The following is a 27,081-nucleotide window of genomic DNA, read 5'->3' on the forward strand; positions in this document are numbered from 1 at the left end:
AGCATAGACCTGAGCATCCCTACAGGATAATAAGATGGCCTTCCATATTACAGAACGCTCCATCATGGAGTCAATCACTTTATTTAGGATTTTATTAGAAAAGAACGTATCAGGGTAGATAGCAAGAAATAGTGCAAGCTGGAAGAGAGAAGATTGTACAACAATCATTATCAGGGGACTCTGCAAGTCACTGCCTGCAGATGGATAAGAGGTGGGGGACGGAGGCAAAACTACACCCCAAATATAGAGGAAATGGCCAAATAAGAAAGTGCCTCGGAGGCGACAGGAAGAGTGTGGGAGGAATATAAGAGGGCAATGAGCATGATAGAACATCAGAGAGAAGCTTCCATCCTATGAGCCAGAGTGGGGTCACACCATGACAGACACCCCCCCTCTGGGGCACATAACAAAGCACCACATCTCTAACACAATGGCTTCTGCTCCTTGATACATTTGCTGCAGCTTTAGTAACTCATCTAACTATATGCCGCTTCTTGCTTGTTCTTATTTGCTCCAGAAGTTTGGAGCAGTTTTGGGGTACAGTGTTGCATTTTATAAAAAAAAACACCCTTTTCCAGTATAGTCACACCCCCTTATTGCACATGGTGCAAAATACATCATAAGTGTGGTGCAGGGTATGTGCTGGGGGTTTATACTGACACCGTGCCAGTATTCTGGGGCATTTTGCAATAGTAAATCTGCCCCATTGAGTGGGTGCTGTGTAATACCACATTTGTCCTGTAGTGGTCACTGTAGGGAAATGTGTGGCCACCTGCAGTTTCTTCTGACAAGAAGAGATGATACCCTGAGAGTCTGAAGAAAATGGACTGTTCCTTTTAAGGACAGTATACATCTTTCTCCACTTTGTTGTTGATCCTATATCCAGTGTAGAAAAAAGGAGGGTGCAATGTAGAAACCATACTGTAACAGTGTCACCATCTATTATAGTATATGACAGGCCTGACTGGTCCGCCTCTCCCATACGTCACAGTTCATTCTTTACTGGACCCGGGGGCCACATGTAACACACGATATCTCACAACTAATGGTCACGGCTCATATGTTGGTTGAAAAGTCTGTGACCCCTTTGATCTCATTCGCCTCCCAGCAGTTTAGTCTTGGCTTCTGTAGATGATCAGATATCATAATGTAAGTCCAAGAAACATACAGCGGGGCTGATGCCAAGCGGTCTGGTTCCGGCCTTACACGTCCAGTATGGCTTTAGCTTTACAGGACTCTCTCTCCTCTTCTTCTATAGAATACATAAGGTCATTCCCTGACACCTTGCTGGATTCCTGCTCAGGGTAGCGTGACACCATTCGTGGACTCTCCTGACTGTCACATTCTGGCGTCACTGGTCTCCAGCGAGAAGAAACGTCAGAGATAGAGCCGACCACCACAGTGTCAGCATTCACTATGTAGATCTTGTCTAGGAAACAGAAAAATGGGAACATAGATCTATCTGTGATGAAGGAGGTACAGAGAGAGAGATAGGAGAGAAACAGACAGAAAAGAGAGACAGGAGAGGGGGAGAGAGAGATAGGAGAGAGAGAGAGAGACAGGAGAGGGAGAGAGAGATAGGAGAGAGAGAGACAGAAAAGAGAGACAGGAGAGAGGGAGAGAGAGATAGGAGAGAGAGAGAGACAGAAAAGAGAGACAGACAGGAGAGGGGGAGAGAGAGAGACATGAGAGTGAGTGAGAGAGATAGGCAAGACAGAGTTATACACAGGAGAGAGAGAGCGATAGATGGGAGAGAGGATAGAGAGATAGGCGAGAGAGAGATACACGGGAGAGAGATAGGAAAGAGATATAGATAGACCCAGTGTACTTGTAGCTCTTACCAATCCTGTTGCTCATGTGGTCTCTTCCGTGTGGTACTTCTGCTGTCTCTTCTGTTGTCTTCTCTCTCGCTGTAGTCTGGCTCCTCTGGTCGCTCTTGGGGTTCGTGTTCCACAGTAGCTCCTCTTCTGTATTTTCCTCCATGTCTGTCGCCGTCCTCTGCAGGACGCAGGAAGAAAGTACTGTATTAGTTGTACGGTATACATGGCAGATATGCTGTGGATTCAACCCTATGAATTGTACTTACCGCAGGATTCTCAGGGTGGAAGAAATCTAGAAATAAAAAAAATACACAAAAAGTTTAACAGACCGGTTGGATTGGAGCTAGTGTGACTCCTCTGCTGCTCTCTATTTCTCCTGTTCTCCCTGTTTTCCCATCCTCCCCCAGCAGGTACTTACTCTTCCAGATCTTTAGGTCACAGATCTTCTGTTTCCAGACCAGAAAGAAAGCGATGAGCAGCGAGATGATGCACATGATGGCGGCCAACACATAGACCGAGCTCCACTCCCCTACAAAACAAGTCATATCCTCACTATACTGCAGTGCCCAAAACCCTTCACACTTTAGTGGCAGTCATAATGGTCACCCAGCTTTCCCTGAAATTGTGGTAAGAAATGAGAAAAAATACCTGGCTCAGCAGCGCCAACTATGGTTGTACTAATGACAGTCCCAGAGGTGGCGGGAGGCGCAGTGGTACGAGGGCTGGTAGTCGTGACGGGTGTTGCTCTGTATTTTATATAGGGCAGTGTTGTCTTCTCGCTTTGTAGGTGATTCGAATCTATGGATTTCCCACATTGAGCATCATTTGTAGCATTGCCCCACCTAGTGGTTAGTCGATGTAATTTATTACAACTAAATGAAGAAAGATAAAGAAAATTTAATAAATACAATCCACTTACATCTTTTATACATAGACTTACATCTCAGACATCCATATACATCTCATAGACATCCACATCTCGTAGACGTCCACAAACATCTCGTAGACGTCCACATACATCTCGTAGACGTCCACATACATCTGGTAGATGTCCACATACATCTCGTAGACGTCCACATACATCTCGTAGACGTCCACATACATCTCGTAGACGTCCACAAACATCTCGTAGACGTCCACATACATCTCGTAGACGTCGACATACATCTCGTAGACGTCGACATACATCTCATAGACATCCATATACATCTCGTAGACGTCCACATACATCTCGTAGATGTGCACATACATCTCGTAGACGTCACATAAATCTCATAGACGTCACATACATCTCATAGACATCTATATACATCGCATAGACTTCCACATCTCGAAGATGTCAACATACATCTCGTAGACGTCCACATACATCTCGTAGACATCCACATACATCTCGTAGACGTCACATACATCTCATAGACCACTCCTGTGTGATGGGACTCACTCTGTGTGCGGTTTGCAGGCTTCTGTGGCTGATGTCACATTGGAGAAGGTCCAGCTGGGACAAGCTTCACATACTGTGTCCTTATTAGGGGAGCCTGAGAAATATACATATACATATAAGTCCATGATGTCATATACACAGAGATGAACACAACTCAAGCATGCTCAGATCTGAATCCTAAAGTCTTGGCATTTGATTACCGGTGGCTAAATAGTTGGGTGCAACTATATGGAGTCCTAAAAAACATGGATACAGCCGAGACTTCTGGGATCGGATGGACTTGGGCATGCCAGAGTTGCGCTCATCTCTAGTAATAATACAAGACTGCACAGCCCATACCTTTCTGCTTCACTCCTTGGCCAGGTGGGCACTGTCTGAGGGGGTTGCAGCGGGCACATGAGTTGGGCAGAGTTGTGCGACAGTAGAATCCGGGTTTACACTGACAGATGGCCTCCGTCAGTAAGGAGCAGCTCTGCACCTCCACGAGATTAGATTCTGGAAAGAGAAAAAAGACTATTACCTAGTGTCTGACACAATGGGCAGATTAATCACATGGCCTGACAATGACAAAGCATCTTTGTTACTTTATTAGGAAATTTTAATGCAACTTTTGTCACACTGAGCCGCATGTAAATCCTGTCATTTCTCATGTAGCCCCACCGCTTTTCCCATTAAATCAAGCCCGTTGTTGGATGAGGTATCTAAAAGTATCCAAAGGTATCTAAAAAGTGCCCGATACACATAATACATTTGATGCAACTCATATAAGCCCCAAAAAAGCACCCTGATAGAAATGTCAGATTGCTGCAGCGTGCTGTAATTCCTCAGGCTCAAATATAATGATTACAGGCCTGGTCAGGTTACATACTGGGTCTTGCCACAAGAGGGCGTAAAAGTGCCTCTTCACTCATGGTCATTTTGACCTACTGTTTGTCATCTAGGCTGTTCTCACTAAGCTGCTGTTAGAAGGTGTTTGGGGCATAAGGATACAAATGATGAACAGACTGTTCATCCAGACAGACTATCAGTAGAGAGGATTGTTTCAAGTGCCAAAAAAGCCCAAGCAGCTTCCACATTCTCCTTTTTTACCATTCAGACACAGGAGGTACCTTCATTACACACAATCAGCATAGTTGGTAATCCTATATGCATGTGTGGTGTGCCCCCGAGGTGTAATGGCGGAAGTACGGCCGGTCACTTGCTAGATAGTGAAGTGTGACACCACTCCTGTGGTGGTTGGCCGAGATATAACCAGACCCTAGGGTGTTGTGTCGTGACGCCAGTGTCGGTTGGGCACCCAGGTATGATTGCACACCTGCTTTTGGTTTAAAGGGCCGCATACACCTTGTTCCCCTGTGGTCAGTGAACTGCCGGGCTGCTGAGGGGTCCCTTGAATAAGTGTAGTCAAGGTGGTCTGGAGTGGATTATTGATCCATCCGGACTATCGGTACCGGCACCCACAGAAAGGGGAAATGTCCCAAGGAGTGTGTGTATAGTGTGTTGGTGTGGTGCAAAGAATCACAAAGTCTCTTTACCATAAAAAATCTCTTGTTTACTCTGGAAGTACTTGTGTGCAGCAGAACATACAGCTGTGCATTGACAGGATATGTTTCACTTGATAGAACACTTGAGAATACACTTGATAACACACTTGAGAATACTGAAGAAGAAAGAGAAAATACTTGTGCCCATGTTTTGACCTTTGGGTCTTCACACCACCTCTTGCTCTACCAGGGTCGGGGGACCTGTCCTAGAGGGTGACACAAGCTCCAGACCTTGTTACCTGGGATGAGCGGAATGCTGAGGGTTCCCTGCTGACAACCGTGCTGCGAGATAGAGTTCCTAGGCTCTTAGCAACTTTGCTCTATCCGGATCAGTTCCTAGCTTGTTTGCTGTCTGTGGATACTGTCCTGCACTGTGACTCTCCTAGTCCATGGCGTGGGTCTCTGACTTCTCCTCTCCTGTGCATAGTGCTGTATAGGGTTACTTAAAGAGAAAAGGTTAGCTGTGTCTTGTCTTGCTTCCTCACCATACAGGAACCTGACTAAGACTGCTTCTTAAGGCTGGGGACCTGGCAGAGGGCCAGGGCCCAAAAGGACTACTGTAGGGAGCATTCTGGCTTGTGTCCTTCCCCTACAATGTCCAACACAAAAGACCTTTACACTTCCTCTTCCCATGTGACTTCCTATCTCCAGCATATCTAAAGTGCGCTGTGAGTAGGTGAAGAGTGCATAAAGGAGAAGCAAAGTAAGAGATGATAGGACAGATGAAGAAGATACTCCCGTAGATTCACAGATCCATGTGACACACAAACAATAACCCTTTCCATACTTCAGCTGTGCAGCAACTTAGTGCATATACCTACAACAGCGACATCTAGTGGCGAAACTTTATCACTACTTACTTTACAATAAGTACAGGCTTTTGCTAGGGGTGTAACCAATAGCAACACCCATGGTAAAACACCACACATGTCCTCTACCCTACTGGCAATCTACAATGGTTCCTTCCTTTCCCCTTTTCTATTCATAGTTCTTCGTGTTAATGTACTTTCACTTCTTCAGAATCTACAAGATCTCGGCTTGCCGCCAGGTAATGAAGACATTCCTGGTTTACATCCACAAACAGTCTGCCTGCCCTACTCCACTACTTCTCACAGCTGAGGGTTTGCTCCAATGCATAATCTTCTGTTTTTAATGTGTCAGGGTTTGTTCATCTTTTCTTGCTTTGAGTGCCCCAGTAATACCTGAAAGCTTATAGTGACTGTCTGCAGTCCTGTGACTCATCTGTATCTGCGGCAGTTCAGATATAAATAGCTCAGAATTTCCTTGCTGCATTTGGGTTTCATTACGGGTAAATTTTGTCTCTTTCTGGCCATTAATTTGCTTATTAATGATTCTGTGAACTGTGTATTAGGTGTTAGTGACTCCGGAAATATCTAGCGGTGCGTTCACTCTGCTGAATCACTGGTGGTCATGGATGTTACGGTAATCACCAATAATCTGACCGTCAATATAATGACTAATTCCTAATGTTCAATTAGCTTGGCGCCACAGACATCTGGGTACATCTGACCAGTGATGTTTCTCTATAGAGATCTGGATATATCTGACCAGGCCATGTTTCCGCACAGAGATCTGAATCTGACCGCCCGTGTTTCTCCACAGAGATATGGATCCATCTGATCGGCCACGTTTCCCGACAGGGATCTGGATCCATCTGATCGGCCACGTTTCTCAACAGAGATCTGGATCTATCTGACCGGCCATGTTTCTCCACAGAGATCTGGATCCATCTGACCATCCATGTTTCTCCACAGAGATCTGGATCCATCTGATCGGCCACGTTTCCCGACAGAGATCTGGATCTATCTGACCAGGCCATGTTTCTCCACAGAGGTCTGGATCCATCTGATCGGCCACGTTTCCCGACAGAGATCTGGATCTATCTGACCAGGCCATGTTTCTCCACAGAGGTCTGGATCCATGACTGGGCAATGTTTCCCCACAGAGATCTGGATCTGTCTGACCAGGTCATGTATCTCCACAGAGATCAGGATCCTGTTTCTCCTATGCTCATTGATACAAATTTTGCCATTTGGCCTACTGGAATCTCTCCTTTCTATTCCCCTTTGACACATCTGCTGTTATAGCCCATCCATGATAAGGTGTGGTAAGTTGTGGGTTCAGATATGTTAATCAGACACCAGCATTGTATTCAGCTGCAGTTTACTGATTTACATACTGGGAGTTGTAGTTTTGCAAATCATGTAGAGCTACAGTCTGGAAAACACTGCTCCAGAAACTGGACTGTTAGGTCTCTGTTGTTTAGGTGGCCTCACAGCAGCCTGGCAGCATCACACCATACCAGTACCTATCCTTAAATGTTGTAGTAACCAGATTTTCCTCATGACAAAATATTACTTTCTCAAGATGCAATAATTTACCCGGTCTGCAAATATTGCAAGGCCAACATCTAGGACGATCATAGGACCAGTCAATGTACTCGTTGGGGTCGGAACACGTTGCACATTCTTTACCGATGTCTTTAACACAGGAAGAACGGGTCACATAACCTGGTAAAAGTAAGAAAAAAAAGAGAACTTCATAAGATGTTAGGGTCTGCGTTACCAGGGAGGACTGAAAGAAACCAATATATAGCATAGCACCAAAGCAATCAGATCTACCGACACATATAGCTACAGCAAATGGAAGAAACAGACAATGGAGGACAAGATAAGATGTGAAAGATATCAAGTGACCCCCAACAGCTTATTGGCCAAAAGACCAAGCTTCAGGTAGTGAAGCTATACGGGGGGGGGGGGACTTGAGGTAGTTATCACATATGGGCCTAAAGAATCCTGAATATAAGTATAAGCAGCCACAATTGCAAGTTTGGTTTTGGAGCCCAGGATCTTCAAGTAGCATCTCTTCCTCCCCAGCCAGTCCCAGAGCTGTTACACAGAGTGCCTAGCATTACTCGGCATGTGGGAGCACAGCCTTAAAGGGAATCTGTCAGCTCCCGGGCACTACCTAAGGTGCTGACAGTGTGCTGTAGCTGGCAGCCCCCAGTGAGCATGGTGCCTTTTTGGTAATTTTCCGTGCAGCGGATAATGTACAATCTTATGTCTCCTATTGTAATAAAGAGTCACAGAGCAGTTGTTCGTGCCACACTTTGGCATGCATCCTTCTCCCTCTTCATGAATAATCAATGCTGCCCGGCCTCCTGCTCGCTCAGCTGTCAGATTGCAGATCAGTCCTCTATAGGCAGGTTATGTCTGAAAGAATCTCTTCTCCCTAATGTGTTAGAGCTTTGGTCTAGGGGTAACTCACCTGTCTAGAAACCTGCCAACAGTTCATTCTCTGGTTTAAATCCCCTGGTTGAAATTAAATAGACGTCTTTTTTTTCTCATTATTGTATCATTTTTAAGGCTATGTTCACACACAGTATTTTGGTCAGTATTTTGGTCAATATTTTGCAACCAAAACCAGGAGTGGAATGAGAACACAGAAAGGCTATGTTCACACACTGTTGAAATTGAGTGGATAGCCGTCATTTAATGGCAAATATCGGATGGTGTTTTAAAATAACAGTAATTATTTGCCATTAAATGACGGCCATCCACTCAATTTCAACAGTGTGTGAACATAGCCTTTCTGTGTTTTTAATCTACTTCTGGTTTTGGTTGCAAAATACTGTGTGTAAACATAGCCTTAAAAATGATACAATAATGAGGAAAAAAAAGACATTGATTTAATTTCTATCAGGGGATTCGAACCAAAGAATGAACTGCTGGTAGGTCACTAGACAGGTGAGTTACCCCTGGACCACAGCTCTAACACATTAGGGATATGAGATTCTTTCAGACATAAACTTCCTACAGAAAACTGATCTGCAATCTGACAGCTGAGCGAGCAGGAGGCCGGGCAGCATTAATTATTCATGAAGAGGGAGGAGGATGCGTGCCAAAGTGTGGTGCGAACAAAAGCTCTGTGACTCTTTATTACAATAGGAGACATAAGATTGTACATTATCCGCTGCACGGAAAATTACCAAAGAGGCACCATGCTCACTGGGGGCTGCCAGCTACAGCACACTGTCAGCACCTTAGGTAGTGCCAGGGAGCTGACAGATTCCCTTTAAGGCTGACTTGGGTGTACATTCAGAATAATTTCCTTTGCTGGGCCCAAGGTACTTCGGTCTGTGATAGGAGTTACCTGGTATATATAGGACTCACCTTGAGGACATGCTTGGCATCTCTTTTGACCACCAGCTTTCTAAAATGAGAAGGTAACAGAAGTCATAATGGAGATCTGATCTAGAGATTAGTAGAAAATCAATAGGAAAATCCTGTTAAGTTCTCATATTCTTTTTTTTTGAAAAGTGTGGAATCAGGATTTACCATATGGAGCAAGGGAAACATCTGTGAGAATACACTGAGATTCATACTAATCTGGATGAGCAGTAATGGCTGGCATCTGATTGGAGGTGAGAATGACCATCACAGGATGCTAGGGTTATGAGAATCCAGCCCAGTGAAGCTTACAGTAGAAATCTACTATATACTTTCTGCCGCTATATATATTTTGCACAGTATACAAGAGTTATGAACTGACCCAAATCCGGAGCCATGATGCTCTGCAACAGATAACTGAACAGAGTCTCTTTTGGCACACTGAGTAGCATGTAGCCCCACCACTTTTCCTGTTAAATCATATCTATATCAAGGGGCAAATAATCAGGAGGATACACTGGGACCAGTTTGGGGTGGGGGCAGGAGGATACAGGGTGACCAATTTAGGGTGGGGGCAGGAGAATGCAGGGTGACCAGTCTAGGGTGGGGCAGGAGGATACAGGGTGACCAGTCTAAGGTGGGGGCAGGAGGATACAGGGTGACCAGTCTAGGGTGAGGGTAGGGGGATACAGGGTGACCAATCTAGGGTGGGGGCAGGAGAAGGCAGGGTGACCAGTCTAGGGTGGGGGCAGGAGAATACAGGGTGATCAGTCTAGGGTGGGGGCTGGAGAATGCAGGGCGATCAGTCTAGGGTGGGGACAGGAGGATACAGGGTGATCAGTCTAGGGTGGGGGTAGGGGGATACAGGGTGACCAATCTAGGGTGGGGGCAGGAGAATGCAGGGTGACCAGTCTAGGGTGAGGCAGGAGAATGCAGGGTGATCAGTCTAGGGTGGGGACAGGAGGATACAGGGTGATCAGTCTAGGGTGGGGGTTGGGGGATACAGGGTGATCAGTCTAGGGTGGGGGTAGGGGGATACAGGGTGACCAGTCTAGGGTGAGGCAGGAGAATGCAGGGTGACCAGTCTAGGGTGGGGTCAGAAAGATACAGGGTGATTAGCCTGGGGTGATGGCAGGGCCGGCTCCAGGTTTTTGTGGGCCTTTGGGCGACAGAGCCTCAGCAGGCCCCTCATTTACACACTATGCACAATAACGTGAGACACCACTAACATGTACCAACATACATTATTGACATAGACACAGACTGACACTGACACACTCAGACACTGACACACAGCAGTTACTACTCAGTCTTTCCCTCTTCCTCTCTGTCGGGTGCTCTCCACACTGTAACGTTGAGGACCTTTAAGTCATGTGATCAGGTCACTATCCCTTTTCTCTCTCTGTGCAGGTCCTGCTCCGTCTCCTGTGTCTTCTGATGTTCAGTTCTCACCCTGCATTACAGTGAGCAGGCTGAACATCAGAAAACCATACCACTCTCCCTCTCTGGGCCCCTAGTGATGCTGTGGGCCCCGGCACTTGCCCAGGTAAGCCTTGTGCTGACGCCGGCCCTGGGTGATGGTACTGACACAAAAGAGCAGGGTCCTATGAGCAGTGTATGTGTGAGGAAAGGGGGTATTTTAGTGTAATTTGGGGTCTGAATTAATTTTGGAGTTAACTCTATTTAGGGGTCTGGAATAATGTTGTGAATTTAATTGGGAGGTGGGGGGGGGGGGTAGTACATTATTTTATACTTTAACCACGTGATGACACCCGTCTCCAGCCTTGTGCCATAGAATAACATTACACTGGGGCTCAAGCTGGAGATGGATCAGAAAGCTCTCCCTCCTAATTCACAGGTACAAACAGCAGGCATTGGAGAAAATGGCGCCTCCACAGGTACAGACAGCAGGGAGTGTAGAAAATGGCGCCTCTGTTAAGGTAATTAGGCACCAAATGCAAAATGGGAGTAATTTAGAAAGTGAAAAGTGAGCACAGTACTGCCTGATAAACATTTTTCACGAAACATATGAAGTACATGGTAAAAATAACATTATCCTGTACGATGAGTACCACACTAGTGCTGCCATAAGTACAGTGGGGTGGGGGGGCCCTTGCTTGGTGAACAGCCTGGGGCCTATGGTAAAGTTAATCCGCCCCTGCCTAAGGCCATTACCACATGATCAACAATGGCATTTTTAACCACCAATGCCTCCAAATCCCCCTCCTCCTCCTCCAGCTACTGTGACATTCAAACTTCATAACCAGGTATAAACAACAGGGAACTTCTCACTCATCAGCTCCACACAGACTGACTTTCACAGTTGCTACTTCCCCCTACAACACCTCTGAACCCTCCCCTTGCCCTGCTGTTCACCCACCACTAGCATTAATCCCTTACAGATCCTCATATCTTCCCTGTAATGTGCACCCTCCACTATACTGTGTATCACTCCTGGTGTTTGCTTTCCAAACTCAGAACGCTGCAAAGAAACATTCGGAACTCAGAACGCTGCAAAGAAACATTCGGAACTCAGAATGCTGCTGCAAAGAAACATTCCGAACTCAGAACACTGAGAAAAAATATTCCGAGCTCAGAAAGCTGCAAAGAAACATTCGGAACTCAGAACACTGAGAAAAAAATATTCCAAACTCAGAAAGCTGCAAAGAAACATTTGGAACTCAGAACATTGAGAAAAAATATTCCGAACTCAGAACGCTGCAAAGAAACATTCGGAACTCAGAACGCTGCAAAGAAACATTCTGAACTCAGAACACTGAGAAAAAAATATTCCGAAATCAGAACGCTGCAAAGAAACATTCTGGACTTAGAACACCAAGAAGAAACATTCCAAACTCAGAATGCATTGAAGAAACATTTGGAACTTAGAATGCTGCGAAGAAACTTTCAAAATAGTGGTGAGTGAACATGTTCGTAAATGTTCACATATTCGTACGAAAATGCTGCTAATTGTTCGTGTTCAACGATCATGGACAATTTGTATGATCATCGTAATGGTTATAACAATAATTTTCAAACATGCAAACGTTTATCTCACGGTTTACACAACTACGTAAGTTTCCTCCCACCAGTTTCATGGAGCCAATAAATGTGTGGGGAAGGAAGGGTACATCAGGAAATGTAGTAGCCATGTTCACTGCATTACTGTGATTGGCTGTATGATTAGCATCATTACGTCCGTTACACATGTCATAAAAACGCAATGTTGAGGTGAATTTTCTCAGTCTTTCCTGAGTCTTGTGCGGTTTAGTAGGGAGAGTGAAACGAGCAGGGACAGCATCTAAATTTAGTTAGGTAGCAATATTTACAGTGGTAGTTAGTCAGTGTAGGAAGGGAGAGCTGACCGAGTAGGGCTTAGAACGTTGTGAAATTGTCTGTGTAGGGAGGGTGACAGAATCCAGCTTTTTAGCACTATAAGGATTCATTTCCTAACCCTGTAGTGACCAGGCGTCCTCTGTAAAAAAAACTTAAGCACCCAACAGTCCTTTTTTTGGCTAATTTATATATATATTTTTCATTAATCTTTCTGTCTGGCTTTGCTCGTGCATATCGCGTGATACATGTATGCACGTCATTGCGTATGTACGCACGGGCGAATAAAAGATAAACTAATGCTACGCACCTTGTAATTGCCCCGCTATTATGTGTTTTACACTTTGCACCCGATAAATAAGACCGAATAGACCGAAACATATGCTTCTACTTTAGGTTTGTTATCCTCCCTCTCCGGGCCTTAGCCACATGATATCTGCTTAGAGCTGGGTAGCACCCCAGCCCCAAGACCAGTAGTGGATTATTATAGGTCCATTTCGGGCGGTAGCCTGGGGCCCTGAGCTCCTGGGGGCTTCATTGCCACCCAAACAGAATTATACTTTCAGTGGTGTATTGTCTTCTGGCTACAGTTCTGCCATGATTTGCTTTTTTTATTACTGCAATTTTGCACAAATCAGGGCCAGTCTGGGCAGGGTCGGGACAAAGGGTAGGCCAGGGTAGGCGATGGCCTAGGGCGCCATCTAGTGGTGAGTTACAGGGGGCGCAATTTGAATCTTCAAAAAAAAATTTTTTACTACAGGCTCCTGTACTCCTGGTGGCCTCAGAGTGCTGTCCCTCCCTGCTCACCTTCAGCATCCTCATGTGCTCCCACTCTCTCCCCCTCCTGGGCAGACAGTGTGAATATCCCCTCACCCCGAGCAGGATCATTGCTCTGCCCTGAGGATGGCCTGCTAGGACCTACTAAAATGACCTGCTAGGACCTTTCACTCGGACTACAGAGGCTCCGCCCCCCCCCCCCATACCATGTGATCTCCTCACTATCTGATTGCTGGAGGCCGTGCCGACTGCTGGGGCTGCTGTCTGGTGAGTTCACTGACTGACTCTCATCATCCTGTAGGTGTAGGGAGGCTGGGAGTGCTGGGAGAGGGAGGTCACCTAGGTCACAGGGCTGCCCCATATAACACTGCCCCATATCCCTGCACTGCTCCTCTATACACAGAACTTCCCATATTGTTCCCCAACCTGTGGGTCACCAGCTGCTCCAAAACTACAACAGTCACAGCATGATGGGAGTTGTAGTCCTGCCACAGCTCGGGACCCACAGGTTGGTGAACACTTATGTGTTTATTATGTACAGGCTAATTCTCCTGACACTGGTGCTTTATATCCTTATTGTATTGGGTCCTTGTACTGGGTCAGGGAGGATCAGTATATGATGTGTATATGTCGCTGTGACTGTGCTGTCATGGTATAGGGGAGGTGTATGTGGCAGGATCAGTATATGATGTGTATATGTGACTGCTGTCATGGTATAGGGGAGGTGTATGTGGCAGGATCAGTATATGATGTGTATATGGCGCTGTGACTGTGCTGTCATGGTATAGGGGAGGTGTATGTGGCAGGATCAGTATATGATGTGTATATGGCGCTGTGACTGTGCGGTCATGGTATAGGGGAGGTGTATGTGGCAGGATCAGTATATGATGTGTATATGGCGCTGTGACTGTGCGGTCATGGTATAGGGGAGGTGTATGTGGCAGGATCAGTATATGATGTGTATATGGCGCTGTGACTGTGCTGTCATGGTATAGGGGAGGTGTATGTGGCAGGATCAGTATATGATGTGTATATGGCGCTGTGACTGTGCGGTCATGGTATAGGGGAGGCTCCTGTGCTGCATCATTTTCTCTGTTCCTGAAGTCTGTAACGCAGTATATTCCTGTTATACCTATAGCACAATGTGCACCATCATTATACCCAAGGGGCCCGGTGTGTGACACCTATATTCTCAGGATGCCATGTGTGACACTACTACATTCAGGTGGCATGGTGTGTTACAGTCAGTGGGTACAGTATACATGGTCCTGTTACAGTCAGGGGGTACAGTATACATGGTCCTGTTACATTCAGGGGGTACAGCATACATGTTCTGTTACAGTCAGGGGGTACAGTATACATGGTCCTGTTACAGTCAGGGGGTACAGTATACATGGTCCTGTTACAGTCAGGGGGTACAGTATACATGGTCCTGTTACAGTCAGGGGGTACAGTATACATGGTCCTGTTACAGTCAGGGGGTACAGTATACACGGTCCTGTTACAGTCAGGGGGTACAGTATACATGGTCCTGTTACAGTCAGGGGTACAGTTTACACAGTCCTGTTATAGTCAGTGGGTACAGTATACATGGTCCTGTTACAGTCAGTGGGTACAGTATACATGGTCCTGTTACAGTCAGGGGGTACAGTATACACGGTCCTGTTACAGTCAGGGGGTACGGTATACACGGTCCTGTTACAGTCAGGGGGTACAGTATACACGGTCCTGTTACAGTCAGGGGGTACAGTATACACGGTCCTGTTACAGTCAGGGGGTACGGTATACATGGTCCTGTTACAGTCAGGGGGTACGGTATACACGGTCCTGTTACAGTCAGGGGGTACGGTATACACGGTCCTGTTACAGTCAGGGGGTACAGTATACATGGTCCTGTTACAGTCAGGGGGTACAGTTTACACGGTCCTGTTACAGTCAGGGGGTACAGTATACATGGTCCTGTTACATTCAGGGGGTACAGTATACATGGTCCTGTTACAGTCAGGGGGTACAGTATACACGGTCCTGTTACAGTCAGGGGGTACAGTATACACGGTACTGTTACAGTCAGGGGGTACAGTATACACGGTACTGTTACAGTCAGGGGGTACAGTATACATGGTCCTGTTACAGTCAGGGGGTACAGTATACATGGTCCTGTTACACTCAGGGGGTACAGTATACATGGTCTTGTTACAGTCAGGGGGTACAGTTTACACGGTCCTGTTACAGTCAGTGGGTACAGTATACACGGTCCTGTTACACTCAGGGGGTACAGTATACATGGTCCTGTTACATTCAGGGGGTACAGTATACACGGTCCTGTTACATTCAGGGGGTACAGTATACACGGTCCTGTTACAGTCAGGGGGTACAGTATACACGGTCCTGTTACAGTCAGGGGGTACAGTATACATGGTCCTGTTACAGTCAGGGGGTACAGTATACACGGTACTGTTACAGTCAGGGGGTACAGTATACATGGTCCTGTTACAGTCAGGGGGTACAGTATACACGGTACTGTTACAGTCAGGGGGTACAGTATACATGGTCCTGTTACAGTCAGGGGGTACAGTATACATGGTCCTGTTACAGTCAGGGGGTACAGTATACATGGTCCTGTTACAGTCAGGGGCTACAGTATACATGGTACTGTTACACTCAGGGGGTACAGTATACATGGTCCTGTTACAGTCAGGGGGTACAGTATACATGGTCCTGTTACAGTCAGCGGGTACAGTATACACGGTACTGTTACAGTCAGGGGGTACAGTATACACGGTCCTGTTACAGTCAGGGGGTACAGTATACATGGTCCTGTTACAGTCAGGGGGTACGGTATACATGGTCCTGTTACAGTCAGCGGGTACAGTATACATGACCCCCACATACAGTATAGCCTCCTGGCTGTCCCCGCATAGTGTACAGTCTATACTGGGGGGTGGGGGAGGCGCCATTTGTCTTCTCTGCCTAGGGCACCAAAACTCCTTGTCCCGGCCCTGAGTCTGGGGTGGGGTCAGGGGTAATACAGGATCACCAGTCTGGGGCAGGAGATACAGGATGACCAGTCTAGGGTGAGGGCAGGAGGTTATAGGGTGACCAGTCTAAGGTGGGGTCAGGGGGATACAGGGTGACTAGTCTAGAGTGGGGTCAGGGGGATTCAGGGTGAGCAGTCTGGAGTTGGGGCGGGTGGATTCAGGGCGATTAGTCTGAAGTGAGGGTAGGGACACAAGAGAGCAGGGTCATATGAGCAGTGTATGTATGAGAAAAGGGGTATTTTAGTGTAATTTGGGGTCTGAATTAATTTTGAGGTTCAGTGTCTGTACTTTGGGGTCTGGTTGAGGTCTTGAATAATATTTTGAATTGAATTGGGAGTGAGGGGATAGTTCATTATTTTATACTTTAAAGAGGATGTACCACCCGGTACATCCTCTTTAACCTGAACCCACGGATTAATCGGCGCCGGCACGGGGAAGCCGGTGCCGCGGTTCGTTTTTCGGACCGCCACCCGGTTCCCGTGCACGGCGCCGTTCGATCCAGCGGTACTGGCTGGTGCTTAAGCATGTATGACGTGGCTTCATTCATTCTAAGCGAGCCGCGTCATACAGGGGAGGGAATTCCCTCCCACTGGGTGGCAGCACGGCCCGCCTCCAGTGCTTCAGCACCTTCCGGTACCGCTGGATCGAACACGGGAATCGGACGGCGGTCCGAAAAACGGACCGCGGCACCGGCTTCCCCGTGCCGACGCCGATCGATCCGGGGGTTCAGGTTAAAGAGGATGTACCAGGTGGTACATCCTCTTTAACCCCTTGATGACACCTGTCTCCAGCCTTGCACCATAGAATAACATTACACTGGGGCTCAATCTGGAGATGGATCAGGAAGCTCTGTCTCTAAATTCACAGGTAAAAACAGCAGGGAGCGAAGACAATGGCGCCTCTGTTAAGGTTCAATAAATTCAAAATGGAAATAATTTAGAAAATGGAAATTCAGCACAGTGCTGCCTGATAAACATTTTTCACAAAATATAACACTATCTATCCCCTACCAAGAGCACCACGCTAGTGCTGCCATAGTTACAGTGGGGTGGGGGGCCAGGTTTTGTGAACAGCCCGGGACTTTGGTAAATTTAATCCGCCTGTGGTGTCACCGTATCATTAGCCTGTCCCCCAAGTGTCAGTGTGTCACTGTCATGTGACACACTTTACCCTAAGACTTCGTGTCAGCGTGTCATTATCCTGTACCCCAAGTGTCAGCATCTTTTTCTGCAGTCATCATCCACCCTCCTAGTCTTTTCTTTAGGTTGCAGGCTGATATTACACACTTAAAGGGGTTGGCCACTTTATAGTAAAATAGTTGAGTGTGCAGTGTTAGTAAGTGTACACACTGAACTCAGACTCCCCTCCTCCAGGCTGTGCTGTCCTGCTCTGTGGTGAGTCTGTCCATAAGATGGCCAATATGGAGGAGCATGTGACCATGCCCCGCCCCCAGTGTCCGCCACTGAGCCTATTTATGTCTTTGGAAGACACTGGGGGGGGGGGGGGGGGGGGGGCATGGTCACATGCTCCTCCATGTCAGACATTTTATGGACATACTCACCTCAGAGCAGGACAGCACAGCCTGGAGGAGGGGTATCCGATTTGAGCTCTATGAGGTACACAGGGAGCTGCTATCAGTACGTGCAGTGAGTACACTTACACTAATACTGCCCACTGAACTATTTTATTATAAAGTGGCCAACCCCTTCAAGGCATCCTCCTCCTAACCCTGGATGGGGATTTGGATGATGTTGCAGTCAGTGATGATATCGCTCCTCTGTTCCCCTCTTCTCAGTAAATGTGCAGCTTTTCTGCTGTGCTTGCATGTTATTATGTAGTTCATTTTCTCGTCAATCGTTCCATATGTTTAATAGGTTAGTGTGTCACATCGGTCTGGAGAATTGTGTAATATTGTGTCATTTTGCGTCACTAAACCGATCTCCTATCTCTTTGAATGTAATTTTCTTTTATTGAAATACCAGTAATTACTTCACCCTGAATGTATCATATGGAAAATGTTAAACCTTTCAGCAATGGTCTGTGAGCTGGGGCCTAGCTGTGCTGTCCTGGAGGGGCATGGGGCATTAAAGATGGATGCCAATGGATGGAGGGGGCAACAACAAACCTCTCTACATTGGCCAGGTAATTGTAGGGATTGGGTAGCAAGCTGAATATTTGCCCCTGATAATGAAAAAAATGACATGCTATAACTGTAACTTTTATCTTACAGGTAGCTTATATCTTAAAAACACTTATGTCTTACACCACGTCACCACCAAGTGCATTTATAGATATAGATGTCACATTTCTAAACCCTGTTATATATTTCCAGGACTAGTTATGGGTGGAGTTACACTTCTTCTTGCCCATGCGTTTTCTCCTTCTTTCTCATGCTATAATTTACATATAAAATATATATGGTATAAACTATATGGTATTATGGCATTATAACAGGTAACATCCACCAAACCCTAGAAGATCTACAACCTATAAAAACCTAGAATTAGAGCGATGACATCACATTAGTCCATTGTATGCTTCACCATATAGACTCATATTATTGGGTGATGACATCACACTAGTCCATTATGGGCTGCATTACATGGACTCATGCCTTTGAATGATGACGTCCAAAAAAGAACCTGTGGAGCCTCATTTAAGTTTCTCAAAACACGGGACTAGCCAGATATCCCTCTGGGAAGGGCCCAGCCAAGGGGTGGCTCCTGTAGGTAAACCATCAAAACCACCATATTAAGTGGCCAAAGGCATTGCTCCCACCTAGCCAAAATCCTGCTCCACACTGATGAGGGGCAACACCCCAAAACAGCTGTATATGGATTGATACCTTGCCTTGGTTTTTCCCTTGTCATTACATTGACTTATTGTGCCACTTAATATGGTGGTTTTGGTGGTTTCCCCTTGGCTGGGCCATTTCCAGAGGGATATCTGGCTAGTCCTGGGTTTTGAGACTCTAAAATGGGTGTTTTTGGGAGCCATGCACCTAGGATTTCACTGTATTTAGCAAACCGGCAGCCGACAGTGTTATCTTTGACTGGTCTTCCTGACATCAGTGTCCTGTTTCCCGTTTGAATGATGACATCACACTAGTCCATTATAGGCTGCACCATATAGACTCATGCCTTTATGACAGCAAAGATGTCTACTATAGGTTGCACTGCACTGAATCGTGACTTTGTGTCAGCCTGTGCCGATACATGTGCACATTCATTCAGCTCCCAGTCTGAGCTCACATCGATCATATCAGAAGCGTTACATATATGGGTGATGGCTACAGAAATGAATTAGGTGTCGAGACCTGAGATGTTTACAGTAAAGGCTGAGAATGGTCACAGTTCCTGTGCATGTAATAGAAGTGGCAGCGGTATTACTGATCACTGTCAGGAAGGGTATTTATAAAGAGATGACATGGTGACCCTAGCCCTGCCGATTCTGTGTCCCCTCCCTTTCACACCTATTATCTGTGTATTAGAATTATGTAAAGATGTGTAAGTAGCTTCTCCTCAAGTGTGACCACTATAGAAATCTGCAGTCTGGGACATAACTGCATGCATAGAAAAGGAAGATACGGATGTGTAGTAAGGAAAAGCAACCAATTTATCCCCCCCCAGATAAAGACAATGGAGGGCTCTCTGGAAATTCACATTATGATTCTTCTTCTTCTTCTACGTCTACAGCATGAGGAGACATGAGGACCTCCACCAACCACTCAGGCTCCTATAGTGTTACTGAGCTCATCTGTTTTTGAGGGGTAACAATGATCTCATCCTGAAAGTGGTCTCTCTAGGCCGAGACGTCTACAGAGATGAGCTGTCTCTGCCTGGAAACCAGACCAAGATCTGATGTGTGTGGGTGATAGATAAATATATGATAGATAGATAGGAGATAGATAGATAGATAGATAGATAGGAAATATATAGATAGTAAATAGATAGATGGATAACCCTTGTCTTATGTCGTTATACTCGCCACAGAGTTAGACTTTGACTTACAGCGGCCACCCTGGTGTTTCCCTATTTAGGTCCTAAAGCTCGCAACAGAGTGAGGACCTGAGGGACTACGTATCAGGGTGGTTTGGTGCTCTCCCCACTAGGAGGCACCCCTTGGCAATGGGCGTCTTTCTCTGGAGAGAGGGATATCTGGCTATTCCCGTGTTTTGAGACTCGCAACTGAGGCTCCACGGACCCCTTCTTTGCATATTCAAATTTAGATAGATAGAATAAATAGACAGATTAAATAGAGCTAGACAGACAGATTAGGTAGAGATACATAGACAGACAGTTTACATCAGGGAAGCTGCAGCAGGGTCGTCCAGGCATGATGGGAATTTTAGTTTATCAATAGCTGGAGGGCCGCAAGTGAGGAGACTGATGGCTATGAAGAATTTGTATAGCGCTGCGGAATCTGTTGGCACTATACAAATAAATATTATTATTATGGAGATTTATCAAGGCTTGAGCAGAGGAGCAGTTGCCTTATCAATCAACCAATCAGATTTCAGCATTTATTTTTGAAAAAGGCCTCTGAGAAAAGAAGGCTGGAATCTGGTTGCTTTGGGCAACTGCTCCACTGCACAAGGTTTAATTAATCTGTCCCATAGAAGATATGAGATATATAGATGGATGAATGAATGAATGGATGGATCGATCAATCCATTTAAAGATAGATAGATAGATAGATATGACTAGATAGATAGATAGATAGATAGATAATAGGAGATAGATAGATAGATAGATAGATAGATAGATAGATAGATAGATAGGAGATAGATAGATAGATGGATAGATAGGAGATAGATAGAGAGATAGATGATAGAGAGATAGATGATAGAGAGATAGATGATAGATAGATAGATAGATAGATAGATAGATAGATAGATAGATAGATAGGAGATAGATAGATGATAGAGAGATAGATGATAGAGAGATAGATAGATAGATAGATAGATAGATAGATAGATAGATAGATAGATGATAGAGAGATAGATATTTGGGAGAATAGCTGGGTAATAACCAGCCCCCACAGGTTGTAATGTTCTCATACGGGGACCTGCTGGGGACGTGAGGATTTTCAGCTGTTTCTGTCCCTTTACAAGAAAACAACAAATATGACATTTCTAATAAGTCGACTCATAATCTGAGGACTGTTCTGATGGCAGCTGGGGGGATATGAGCGTGCACTCACTGAAATGTTATCTCGCTCGGTAACCTGTGCACAGGGCCTGAGTTCACTCATAATTTCCCCCCGGTATGATAAGCTGAAGAGTCTGTGTCAACCAAAAACCACAGTAACCAGGAGGCAGCTGAGAGAGTCGATTGATGTAGAAGCCTCTCAGCCCTGGTGGAAGGTTTCGTAATAGTCACAGCAGCCAGCGACAGAGCCGAGTGTTATTCAGCTTCATCAGGGCGACATTTAACATGACAAAAACAGGCAGCAAAATTCCCAGACTGACATTCAGAGAAAAGATTACGACTGCCGCTCCGGTTAATGTCATGTTTTGCTCAGAGTCAGAAGTTCTGCCGTACAGTGAAAAACAGCAAAAAGTCACATTCAAAATACTTAAAAATTATTTTTTTGATTCTAGCAAATATATGTTTGTACTTGGTTGAACTTGCTCGTCGCCACTGCAGAACGCACCTGCTGACCACCTTCTACCTTCCTCGCTGATGCTTATGTGTCTCCAATAAACCTTATGTCCCCTTGGTTTATGGTGAGTGCTTGATCTGTTCTCCTTCATACATAAGGTGTAGGGGGACCTTAAAGTAGAAGTCCGGCCACTTTTAAAATCCTGGCGCCGACAGGGGGCATTTGATAAGGCATACAAACTTCTCCCTGTCCCTGCGGTGAGTTGCAGGACCAGACTCCAGACCCCCTTCTGGAAGTCATTAGTGATGACATCCTGGGGAGAATGCCTGTCCCAGCTGATGGACTGGCCACTCAGCCAATCATTGACTGGAGTGGCGTCCCGCCCTAGCCACTGACTGGTTGAGTGGCCAGTCCATCAGCCGGGTCAGGATGTGTACAACCCAGAGATTCCGGAGCCCAGTGGGGGTCCTGAGGCTGGTCCTGCCGCTCACCGCGGGCAAGGGGAGAGGTAAGTGCCTACTCTTTATCAGATTCCCCCTGCCTCTGCCGGTTCTAGAATTTTTAAAATGCCTGGACTTCTTCCTTGAAGGAGAAGTCCGGTGAACACTTTTATTAAAGTATTGTTTTGCCCCTCAAAAGTCATACAAATCCCCAATATACACTTATCACGGGAAATGGACATAAAGTGCTTTTTTCCCTGCACTTACTACTGCATCAAGGCTTCACTTCCTGGATAGAGAAAAAGAGAACAAAGACAGCGCTCCATGTGCAGGACCAGTTGCAATGGGATGGACAGAATTCCAGTACCGGAGTAAAACCGGGTCCCTTCTCACCTGGCTGAGTTGTGCAAGATCGAGGCACAACTCTCCATGCGTATACTCAAGAAGGGAACCAGTGTGCAGCCTTCCTGCAAACCCACGCCAGGGCCGTAACAAGATGCAGACCTCCTCTCCAAATTCCAGCAGTATGAATAGGCGCAGCTAAATGTGATGGATCTAGTAAATTACTAGATCCATCACATTTAGCTGCGCCTATTCATCCTGCTGGAATTTGGAGAGGAGGTCTGCATCTCACTTCCTGGATAACCTGGTGATGTCACTTCCTGGATAACATGGTGATGTCACGACCCGACTCCCAGAGCTGTGCGGGCTCTGGCTGCTGGAGAGGATGATGGCAGGGGGACACTGAGGGACACAGGGCACTGGAGGGACACTGAGCATCCCTCTGCCATCATCCTCTCCAGCAGCCACAGCCCGCACAGCTCTGGGAGTCGGGTCGTGACATCACCATGTTATCCAGGAAGTGAAGCCTTGATGCAGTAGTGCCAGGAAAAAAGCACTTTATGTGCATTTCCCGTAATAAGTGTATATTGGTAATTTGTATAACTTTTGAGGGGTAATACAATAATTTAATAAAAATTGTCGCTGGACTCCTCCTTTAAGAATGGAGATCAGCCTCCTACTGCATCCCCTTCTTGCTTTGGCTCAAAAAACACAGACAACCTAAACCTGCAGTGAATGCACAAATGGACTTACTCTTAAAGTGTACCTGCCACATTAAAAAAAACTTTTGAAATGACCTGGAAACACGTCAGATGTTTGGGTCAGAGGTGGTGGTCGGGTTCGGGGTGTTCAGACCATCATCAATGCCTAGAACAGGCCCACGGCTGAGCGCTTCTGTCAATGTTTCTGTGCACACGACACAAGGTGATCCTATAGACCTACATTAGGAGCCCCTCTTGGTCACGTGTGCAGAGCTGGGGAGAGAAAGAGCTTAGCGCACACTTATCTAGCTATTATTAGGGGTCTGAACAACCAGACCCTGAATGGTCAACATTTTGGACATATCTCTATGACATCTCAAATTTTCTTTTAAAGTGGTTTATTTTGAACAGCTGAGTGATAGAATTTGGGTGGAGAACAGGGCTCCGAGTCATCAGGACGGTCCCCAGCCATGATTGACACAACTCTCTCTATACGCAAACAGGGAGAGATCTGACTCAGAGCCCCTTTCCCAGCCAAAGATACAACTATGATTACTCTGAAGCAGCATAGCCATTCACAGTGAATCACAGATCGTTGTGATAGGGAAGCCGGTCGCTGTTTTGGGCATGAGCAAATTAGAGGTCGTTCACTTGTAAGGCTGAGGTTACTTAATGAACTTTAGAAGGACTCCCAGTCACATGACTCAAATATCATGCACTCAATGTGGCCTATGGCTTCTAGGGACTTATGGCTATTGCGTGCCCAGAGTGGTGCAAGCCTCATACCACAGTCCAATATATAGGTTTCATGTCAACGACAATCTTTTCTGCAGAAGTCTCCCCCCACCTTTATCATGAAATGACTGAGCTGTTTGTGTCAATGATCAGAGTCTTCCTGCATCACAAGCCCCTCTAAGCCCCGTAAGGGTGTTGTGGTTTTTATTGAGAAGCCTTTGCTCTAATGCAGTGAAGATTAACATAGCTGACACATCAGAATTTCCATTCAGTAGTCAGTATAAGGTTGGGAGGTCGCTATATCTAAAGACCCACACACCGCTAGAGGATGGCAGCTCATAGGCACAGGATACTGCACCGCGGGGATGGTGGTCCTTTACACTGAGAATCTGACCAGGATTATTGTTCTCTACATGATAGTAGCGCCACATCTGTTCACAGGTTGTATGTGGTATTGCAGTGCAGCTTCATTCATTTCTGTAGAGCTGAATTCATGCTAGTGAACTATATAGTGTAGGCCGGTGTTCTACAACGTGCTCTCCTGTTGTAAGACTACAACTCCTATCATATACATGTGTGACACTGAAATAAGTCTCTGCAATACAACCGCTATCCTTTCCAGTTCTGGACAGGCTCTTTGTGTTGTTGTGTCCAGGGAAGCTGTGAAGTTATCGTGTAGTCACACGGTCACCTGGGATTCGTGGCCTGAAAATGCTAGGAAAGAGGAAATGGTGTCTTTGACCACAATCCCATAACAAATGTCCCTGGTTTTTGTACAACCATAACGCCCAGCATGCCCTGGCAGCTGAGTGACATTTTGTATGATAAAAGGACAGAATAAAATAAGAGTGAACTATGTAATATAGTTTAGAGGTCTCTAACCTGCGACGCAAAATTCCAAGCATGTAAAAGTAGGAAGCTGTTTCTGCAAAGCTGCTGTGGTTTTTGCTGTTTCCAGAAGAAAGCTATGGAGCTATCATTTACTCACAGTCACCCAGGCTGCATAGGAATACATGGCCCTCCCTTGTCTCTAAGTCATTGACTATACAAGGCCAACCACTAAAAAGGGGCCAAGACTAGCAAGGGGCACATCATTTTCCAAGTGCTGCGAAAACTTAGTTCCAGCCATCTTGAAGTGCCATATCTATGTCAGAAGCAATATTGCGATCAATATTTAAAGTGATATTACCCTATGGCTGCATCCATGTTTTTCAGGCAGGCTTATGACGGCATTCAACTTCAGCAGCCACCGCTAACCAAATGTGGCGCGCTCAGGTTTGGACGAACTCCAGCATACTCAAAGTTCACTCAACTCTAGTCTTCAACCATTGGCTCTCCAGCTACTGCAAAACTACAACACCCAGCATGCCCTTCCAGCCAGTAGTCAGTGTTATAAAAAAATGTCATCAATGTATCGGATCCTTCCTGATGTTCAGATATACAGGGGATGCTGGGAATTTTAGTTTTACAACAGCTGGAGTGCAAAAAGTTGACGCTCAATGTTGTATATGCTATTATTATATTACTTACTATATCATGTGCATAAAAATAGCCAGATTTGGAAATGAATAGATCTTCAGCGCTGCTTTTTAGTTCCATGCTACAAAGCATCATGGGATTCATTTGAAGGGAAAATGTGTTTAGAAGTCATTAGACATAATCCCCCACAGTGGTTACATCTGTACCTGCATGCTGACAGTTTCCATATATAAAGGCTGGTGAGGTGGAGGTGTTCTGTACATCTAATATGTATGTATATATGTATGCATACCCTGTAACCTTCCCCTCCGTGTCTCATGCAGTACGACTTTCATTCTGACACCCCCACGCTCTTACATTAAATGGAAACTCTGATCTTGACTAATCTTCAAGCCCCTCTAATAAAAAGAGAAAAATACCCCCCCCCCATCCCCCAAAAAATACAAAACCAGCTTTACCTGGAAGGTCCCTGCGACCATAAGGAGGACGAATACTATATGAGCAAAGAACATGGTGTCTCTGTGGAAGAAAGTGGAAAATAAATATTAGACTGGAGAGATGTATACGCATTATGTAGGCTGCCGTATGCAGCTCATCCATAGGCGAGGCTGGTGGGCATCAAATTCTGCACAAAATCAAGTCAAAATTGGGCCAGAACACAGTAATAGCTATAATTATAAGGACATTACAGAGGTACGAGGCGCCTCCTGCCTCCAGCCTCCTGCAAGTTTATAGCCTATAATAACAGAATTGGGAAAAATTCCCCATTTTAAATGAACATAAATTGCATTTGCTATATATATTTTAACAAAAAAAAATCCTCCATGTCCGTCCAATTTAACCTGTTGTTGGCTGGCCGCCTTTATGCAGAAAACATTGCAGGTGCTTCATAAACGTTCCCCCTTTGCATTGAATTAAGCCCCGCCCCCAACTGACAGCATTGACCATGAAGAAGGGGAAGTAGCAAAAAATGGCGGCCAAGTCTATAGGTTCAACCTCTGTAATGTCTTGTCGATGTGTTCAAGGTTAATAATAATGATCCGAGTGGGCAAACACTTCATCAGGGAACGGAAATCTATCCAGACAATAATATTCTTCTAATCCAGAATATTCCAGGTTTCTTATGCAGAATAACTTTGTATTGATAATTGACTATTCTCTTATTATATTATATAAGTTCCCATGTCATACCGCTCCTTAGACCCTAATCACACAGGCAGCTTTTGATGCAGTTTTTGCAGCCGATGCCAAAAGTACATTTGAAAGGAAGGGGAAACTTAAGATTTCCTTTTCCGTGGATTTACCTTCGGCTGTGACTCATAAACTGCACAAGTAGCCCCATTTAGTTGCCAAAACTAAGACCAAATTAAAAATAGAGAAGTAAAAGATTTCCTCTCCAATCCCCCTCCCTTTGCACCAAAACAACATGTGCAGAAGAAGCCACGTGCACTCCTTTCCCCTCCATCTGCAGGAGTAAGTGTGCACTCACCTTGGTCTCGTGGCTCCCCTGGGTCCTAGGTCAGGTCTATACCGCACAGTCTGGTGCAGGAGTCATGTCAGCGAGCAGCGTCCCCTGTCACACTCATCCTCTCTAACACATCACGTTCTCTATTAAAACCCTGATCATTCAGAAA

At 45.8% G+C, this 27,081-nt stretch overlaps 1 protein-coding gene across 2 annotated transcripts; it reads right to left on the reverse strand.

Annotated features, from left to right (window-relative positions):
* Window positions 1–117: 117 nt before the first annotated feature.
* On the reverse strand, window positions 118–27,081 carry LOC138769444 (tumor necrosis factor receptor superfamily member 1B-like). Of its 2 annotated transcripts, none has more exons than XM_069947938.1 (11): window positions 26,937–27,081; window positions 25,906–25,966; window positions 9,002–9,041; window positions 7,211–7,339; window positions 3,604–3,759; window positions 3,265–3,358; window positions 2,469–2,692; window positions 2,239–2,349; window positions 2,087–2,112; window positions 1,842–1,998; window positions 118–1,429 (listed from the first exon to the last, which is right to left on the reverse strand). In XM_069947938.1, the coding sequence occupies exons 2-11, from the start codon at window positions 25,957–25,959 to the stop codon at window positions 1,203–1,205; spliced, it is 1,218 nt and encodes a 405-aa protein (XP_069804039.1). In that variant the 5' UTR covers window positions 25,960–25,966; window positions 26,937–27,081; the 3' UTR covers window positions 118–1,202. The 2 variants fall into 2 exon arrangements, with proteins under 2 accessions (XP_069804039.1, XP_069804038.1); XM_069947937.1 differs by having other exon boundaries at window positions 7,211–7,366.

This window comes from Dendropsophus ebraccatus, chromosome 12 (assembly GCF_027789765.1).
Source record: "Dendropsophus ebraccatus isolate aDenEbr1 chromosome 12, aDenEbr1.pat, whole genome shotgun sequence".
Lineage (NCBI taxonomy): Eukaryota > Metazoa > Chordata > Amphibia > Anura > Hylidae > Dendropsophus > Dendropsophus ebraccatus.